We start from the raw sequence: 7755 nt of genomic DNA on the forward strand, positions 1-7755 counted from the left end.
TCTACAGACCGCCACCGGCACCGAGAGCAGCGAGAGTTCATCCGTGGCGTCGAGTGAGTCTGCCTGGTAACCATGGCAACAGGAGGTGCGCGCAGGGCGGTGGTTATGGCAACTGGGTGTACACAAGAGGTTGCTATGGCAACAGGGAATACAAGAGATTGCCATGGTAACTTCAGATGCACACAAATGGTAGCCATAGCAACAAGTAGCACAAACGGGGTTATATGAAAGAGTCTTCGGATGTTGCCAGGTAGCCCTAGCAGATAACACCTCGTACAAAAGTAGCAGACGAAAAGTGGCACCCACACAATATCTGGCACAAACAGCAGGCGACACATCAAGTTCCACAGAGAAACCAAACATCTCCACCTTGGGAGCTAAAGCCAAGACAGTCCGGAAAAATACACGAAAATCGCTGTCGTAGCAGAAGCTGTTAAAGATATAAAGTGAATCGCTCATCGTAGCTTTAGCTGTAAGATTATTTTTTTACTTCAGTCACTGAGATCAGATCATCACACAAACGACTGCTGTTGTTGTTGTACCATTGTGTGAATACCACACTGGCACTCAACTATTTAAAACATTATAAAACAAAGTCTTAAATTTGGTCGAAATAGGACTTGGTTTCCCCCTGAATTAAGTGTAATAAGTGTAAAGACTAATGTAATTTAGACCAAAGTAAAATTATTATTAAAGCTCTCATGAGTTGAGTGGTTAGACTGTAGATGCCGTCACTAAATTACGTCACTTAATGTAAGACTACTTTGACCGTCACACGTCGTCACAAAGATCAGAACCCCCCCCCCCTCCCCCCCCCTTCAAATAGATGTTATCGAGTACCCCCCTCCCCTTTATACAGTCATAGATTTAACGATTTTAAAAAAATAATTTGTAGTTTTAAGGACTATGTATACAACATCGTGCTAGACAACACTCCCCCCCCCATATCCCAGACAATGCTTACAGTGTTATTGTTCAATACTGCGGCGAAATTACATAATTATCTTGGAACCCAAGGCTGACCCTTATACTGACGCTCCGTGTGTTTATAGATAAGTACCGTCCATCTTTAGTTCCCCCCACCCCCAACTACATGTACTAGGTACATGAACAAAGTGCTACCTCTACCACCCCCACCCCCTCCTAGCGACGCCTCTGATTCTACAAATAAAGAACGTACATGTAGATCTTACCTGTGTCCGTACAATGTTTAATATGTAATTTATTTGATTAAGTTGATGGAAATAAATAATATGTCACATTAATCTTGTAAGTTATGTTTTATAAGTCACTGTTAGTTTTAACTTAGTGCATTTATTTTTCGTGTTGTATTTTCCAAATATTTTATTTTGAATAATTTGCTTAGATGCACGTAGTTATATACTTGTTTTCTCACATTTTATTTTTAAAATTTAGTTTGTGTCAATTCATACTGATAAAAAATAAACGATTAAAATATAATTAAATAATTATTTAAACGTTTGGAATATGGCCTCGAGACAACAGGTTTATCTGGCCAGTGCGGTATGGTAGGAGAATGTAATACATGCAACATTTCTACCTTGTTTGGTATATTTGAGCTATGATAGATATATACTAGTTCATCGTTAGGGATTGGGTTAATGTATATTATATGGACATGATCCTTATTTATGATACATATTTAATATGTTATTGACGTTTTTAAATGTTAATAAACCGTAGGAATAGAACCACTTATTTATTTCTAAGCATTGTTTGCAATTGTTGAGGTAATATCGGAAAAATCCTAAATTATTTAATGGAAAACTATGTATGTCTAAATAACGAAATATAATTGTAATGCCTTTAATTCTTTTCACCATACGTTCATAATTTGTTATTTTAAATAGATTTAAAAGTTGCATTGTAAAACATTTATTTCTATTTATGTAATTCAATATTTAACGTTTCATTTTAAGTATTTTATTTTATTTTTATAAGTGTTTTAAGGCTGAATCGTGCAAGGCTATTGCGTGAAAATCAAAGAAAATCACAAAACTTATTCATACTATTGTTTAGGGCTTTGGTCACAGATTAGCACTTTATTTAAAGTGATTATAGCTTTGGTCTTAGATATTATAGCTTTTGTCACATAGGTTAGCGATTTAGTCATAGATTAGCAAATTAGTCAGATTGAGATTAATGATTTGTTCCAAAGATTAACCATTTGTTAGACCAAACAGACGATGAGCGAGGATGAAGGTACTGATGGTGAGTTTTTAATTAAGTAATCAAATGTACTTCTAATAAGTTGGATAATCTATTTGCCAGTTTTTACTTTAGTTTTATACTTAACGACTTAACGCTTATGTGTTTAGTATTTCTACTTTCCGATTGTGTGATGTGTGTGTATATGTGTGACGTCTGTGTGTGTGTGCTGGTATGTATGTGTGTGTGTAACGAAGTTGGTAAATTTAAATAAAATTTTCTACTCGTCAATCTTCGCTGTACTAAATTTGTAAAAAACAAGTTAATTAAAAAAGTCTAGTGACATTTATGCGCAATTTCCTTATGTTATCTAAAAATAGTTCTGACGTATAATGCTGGGGTGCGTTCAAGCTAGAAGAACGATCGGTTTGTAGGTGTTTATGTTATTTTAAAATTTGTGACCGAACGAGAGGATATTTTTGAAAACTTTCTTCGGCAATATTGTTCTAAATTATGGCAGGAATCGATTGGTACATGTTTCAAGTCGCTAAGTGGTCTGGTTGCCGAGATATTGGCCAAAAACTGAATTTTTTCGAGGTTTTTTGGCTTTTCCGGGAAATACATGAAAGAAACCCGGAATTTTTATGGCCTATGCTCATTCTCGTAACTTGCTTAACATAATTGCTTTTGGAACTAGTCATCGATATTGCTTCGTTGAGGAGGAGATACGACTTAAAGCCCGGACACACATTCATCCATACATTCATTCATTCATTCATTCATTCATTCATTCATTCATTCATCCATCCATTCCCAGAAATGACGAGTTAATAAACGCAATTCTCCAGAATGGAAATTGCGCTAAAAAGTGCTTATTTCATTTATGTAATTATGAGGTATTGATTTAAAAAAAATTTCCTATGGAGCTCAGCTAATGTTAAATACAAACGATGAGCAAAGTATTATGATGTCATAAGTAGTAGCTATACCTCTTATTCAAACTTCTATGCTTGTATTGCTGAAAACTTTTTAAACTGATTATTTTTAGTAACATCGATCTCACCGGAATTTCCCAAAAACTGGAGAAAGGGAAATCCCGTTGGGCATGGTGGAAGTGTGTACGAGATCATAGACGACAGCGAGCCTAACGAGGTCAAGTTTGTGGGCAAGGATGTGTCTGTGGCGACAGCCAGGACTGATAAGGAGAAGGTCAGTTGGTTTTTTTAATTACTTTTTTTCGGCCTGGCCGACGAAGAGAAATTTAATTCTTTTTGAAAGACACACATACACACACACATTCATACACGCATATATATATATATATATATATATATATATATATATATATATATATATATATATATATATATATATATATATATAACAGCTTTTTGTTTAATTTTTAACCTAGATTTTTTTATTCATTGAAAATTAAAACAAAACAAAAATAAAAAATACAATTTTAATTCGTAAGAGTAAAACTCTTGAATGTCGCTCAAAATGGTGTAAGATATGGGGAGTTGATCACCACAACAACCTCCACCACCACTACCACGAAAACCTCCATCACCACTACCACCAACACCACCACTTCTACCTGCACCACAACCGCCATTTACACCAACATAACCTCCACCACCATCACAACCACCAATACTATCACCACCACCACTTCTACCTCCTCCAGCACTACCACCATCACCACCATCACCAACACAACCACCACCACTACTACAATTTTAAATTACATGATGATCTGTAGAATATTCGAGAGCTGAAAATTCTGGAACGAATCAGACACCAGAGAATCGTTGCGTTCCACGGGTACCAGCAGAAACCTGACGTCCTCACCATCTTCTTCAAGTACATCAAACTGGTAACTTGATTAAATGTTGTTTGGTACCTTTTTCATTTGGTAATTTGCTGGTGATGGGGGTGGAGGGGGGGGCTGGTAACTATGGTGAAGTGTTATTTTTATTTGTTTATTTTATTTTTGGGGGGGGGGGGTGGATTTTTAAAAAAATATTAATTTAGTACTAACTTTTTTTTTGTTACCTTGGCTTTGGACGTTTTGTGTATGTTAATTTGTAGCTTTTTTTCGTAACTTTTATTTTGATACTTTGTTGTTTTGTTAGTTTGTGGTAAGTTTGTTAATTTTTAGTCACTTCATTGCTTTTGTTTATGATAAATGTGATACACTTGGTACATTTTTAAAATAAATTTAGTAAATTAAAAACTTTTGGTACATATGCCAATATCTGTACTTTTGGTAATGATAGTAAATTCTGCCTAGGGCTCTGTGGCCAAGTTGATAGCCGACCGAGGGTCACCGCTAGACGAGGCCACAGTTCGACTCTACACCAGACAAATTCTCGAAGGTTTGAACTACCTACACAACAATGAGCCGACCATCATACACAGAAACGTCAAAGGTCAGAGGTTATAGTGTTTTCTTTTTATCAAAGGTTTTAATTATCTAGGAAGGTGTCTAGTTCTTAAGTTACATTGTCACAATTTAAGAAGATCTGGTCGAATTATCTGTCTACCGTGTATACCAAACGCTTAAATTAATTTTATTTATTTTTAAGCTTTAATAAAATTAATGGAAGCTTTTAAAAACTTACACAATAAGCTGGGGGGGGGGCTTTTTTAAAAATTGTATCATAAATGTAACCTATACTGGGACCCACACCTGCACAGGTACCCATACATCTGTACCAACACACCCACACATGTACAGGTACCCATATATCTGTATCAACACACCCACCCCTATACAGGTCCCCTTATATATCTGTAATAACACACCCACACCAGTACAGGTACCCATATATCTGTACCAACACACCCACACCTGTACAGGTACCCATATATCTGTACCAACACACCCACACCTGTAAAGGTACCCATATATCTGTACCAACACACCTACACCTGTACAGGTAACACAAACACCTGTACAGGTAAAACAAACACCTCTACATCTAAAACAAACACCTGTACAGGTACCCTACACCTGTAAAAACACACCCACACCTGTACAGGTAAAACAAACACCTGTACAGGTTAAAACAAACAAATGTACAGGTAAAACAAACACCTCTACATCTAAAACAAACACCTGTACAGGTACCCTACACCTGTAAAAACACACCCACACCTGTACAGGTAAAACAAACACCTGTACAGGTTAAAACAAACAAATGTACAGGTAAAACAAACACCTCTACATCTAAAACAAACACCTGTACAGTTAAAACAAACACCTATAACCCACCAGGTGAGAACGTGCTGCTAGAAAGCCCAGGTAATGTCCAGCTGACCAACTTCGGACTGTCCAAGATCCTCCACAGCCAGACCAAGGCACGCTCTAACGTCGGCACCTCCTACTGGATGGCACCAGAGATCATACAGGGGGCGGGGCTTAGCAGCTATGACGTCAGAGCGGATATCTGGTAGCTACGCCTTCATCTCCTTAGCTTTGCTTTAACCCTATTTTTAGCTCTGTTCTTATTCTGTTTTACATTTGGCTTAGCTGTACCTTAAGCGCTGTTTTAGCTCTGACTTTAGCTCTATTTTTATTATGTTTTATATCTGGCTTTAGCCCTATCTTTAGCTGTTTTATCCATGACTTTAGCTTTATATTTAGCTTTTTAGCTCTGTTCTTAGCTTTATGTTCTAATTAAGACATAGCTCCATCTTTATCTGTAGCGTTCTCTTTCTTTGATTACGTGTTCAGCTATATCTCTGGCTCCATTATTAGCTCTGTATTTAAGTCTAAACTTTGTAATTTACGCCGTGACTTTGTTTTTTCTTATCAGCCGTCTATAACTAGCTTTAAATTTCAATTATAACATCCCTATTTTTATTTGTCTTTAACTCTAATAACAATGTTTTTATCTAGTACAGCTCTCTGACTTTAGCTCTATAATCATGATATTCAAATCTGTAGTTGTTTAAACTGAGTCAGCCCAATCATTAGTTTTGTTAGCTCTTACGTTTGCTCAGTCTTCAGCTGCGTCTTAAGTTCTGTCTTTAGCTCTTATGTAGAAGTACCGTGTAAAGATATTTTCAACAAACAGTTGAATTACAATTGTGGATATAATAATATTGTGTAAATGATGTGTTAAAATACGCTCCCATCACTAGAAAATGTGTTCCCAGTGCTGTGTTAATGTGTTGTAACTGTGTTGTAACTGTGTTGTAACTGTGCTGTAACTCTTGTGACTGTGCTGTAACTGTTGTAACTGTTGTAACTGTGCTAATGTGTTGTAACTGTGCTGTAACTGTGTTCTAACTGTTGTAACTGTGTTGTAACTGTGTTGTAACTGTGTTGTAACTGTGTTGTAAATGTATTGTAACTTTGTTGTAATTGTATTGTAATGTGCTAATGTGTTGTAACTGTGATGTAACTGTTGTAACTGTTGTAACTGTGTTGTAACTGTGTTGTAACTGTGTTGTAACTGTGTTGTAACTGTGTTGTAAATGTATTGTAACTTTGTTGTAACTGTATTGTAACTTTGTTGTAACTGTGATGTAACTGATGTAACTGATGTAACTGATGTAACTGTTGTAACTGTATTGTAACTTTGTTGTAACTGTGTTGTAACTGTGCTGTAACTGCCCCCTACACGCATGTGCCTGTCTTCCAGGAGCGTAGGCTGCACCGTGGTCGAGATGACCACTGGTCACCCACCATTCCACCACCTGAACCCCAACCAGGCGGCTTTTAAAATCGGCAGCGGGGAGAGGCCGGACTACCGGCTGCCGGACGGCACGTCTAGACAGATGGTCAAGTTCCTGGAGAGGACCTTCAAGAGGAACTACAAGGACCGGCCTAGTGCTGAGGATTTGCTCAAGTCTGATCCGTTTGTAGCGGCAGGGAAATTGTGATGTTTTTATTATACGAGGGCGTCGCTAGGGGGTGTGTCTAAGGGGGAGGGGGTTATAGGGTTACTTCCCAACTTCAACATAATTGTTAAATATAACGTTGCTGGATATTGCTATGTTATATATTGTAAATAAATAATTGCATCATTGCTTGTTTTGTTTCTTTTGTTCATTGTTTTCTCATAATTTTAGTACTGCATTGGGTTTGTGTGTGGGGGTTGTGTGTTGTTACATAGCTCCCTCTTTTAGGATTTATTCGAGTGACCTTGATGCCATCATACTATAATAATGTGTGCGTCTTTGCAGACTCAATGCTGATTCTGTTGTTGATGACACTGATTAAATTTGTCGAGTTCCTCAAAAAAAACTATCAATTTTCATTTTCAACTTTGTTTTTATCGCTTAACTCGCCAACCCAATACGACGATGCCTGTTTTTATCATCACTTTGACTTCAGCTTTTGAAGGGCTAGTGTGAGCAGTAGAAGTCCCAGCCACCTTTCTGTCCATGACTCATGTCAGTTCCATGACTCACGTCATTTTCATGACTCATGTTAGTTTCATGACTCATGTCACTTCCATGACTCACGTCATTTTCATGGCTCATGTTAGTTTCATGACTCATGTTAGTTCCATGACTCACGTCATTTTCATGACTCATGTTAGTTTCTTGACTCATGTTAGTTTCATGACTCAT

The 7755-nt window shown here is 37.1% G+C and overlaps 1 protein-coding gene across 2 annotated transcripts; it reads left to right on the forward strand.

Moving 5' to 3' along the window:
* Positions 1-1519: 1519 nt before the first annotated feature.
* LOC131948809 (mitogen-activated protein kinase kinase kinase 3) lies at positions 1520-7112 on the forward strand. 2 transcript variants are annotated; one of them, XM_059310503.1, is made up of 7 exons: positions 1520-1539; positions 2180-2232; positions 3218-3378; positions 3932-4045; positions 4463-4601; positions 5450-5624; positions 6822-7112. In XM_059310503.1, the coding sequence occupies exons 2-7, from the start codon at positions 2208-2210 to the stop codon at positions 7060-7062; spliced, it is 855 nt and encodes a 284-aa protein (XP_059166486.1). In that variant the 5' UTR covers positions 1520-1539; positions 2180-2207; the 3' UTR covers positions 7063-7112. The 2 variants fall into 2 exon arrangements, with proteins under 2 accessions (XP_059166486.1, XP_059166487.1); XM_059310504.1 differs by lacking the exon at positions 1520-1539 and having other exon boundaries at positions 2064-2232.
* The last annotated feature ends 643 nt before the right edge of the window (positions 7113-7755 follow it).

Source organism: Physella acuta, unplaced genomic scaffold, assembly GCF_028476545.2.
Source record: "Physella acuta isolate Inbredline_101_S28 unplaced genomic scaffold, ASM2847654v3 ptg000661l, whole genome shotgun sequence".
Taxonomy (NCBI): domain Eukaryota; kingdom Metazoa; phylum Mollusca; class Gastropoda; family Physidae; genus Physella; species Physella acuta.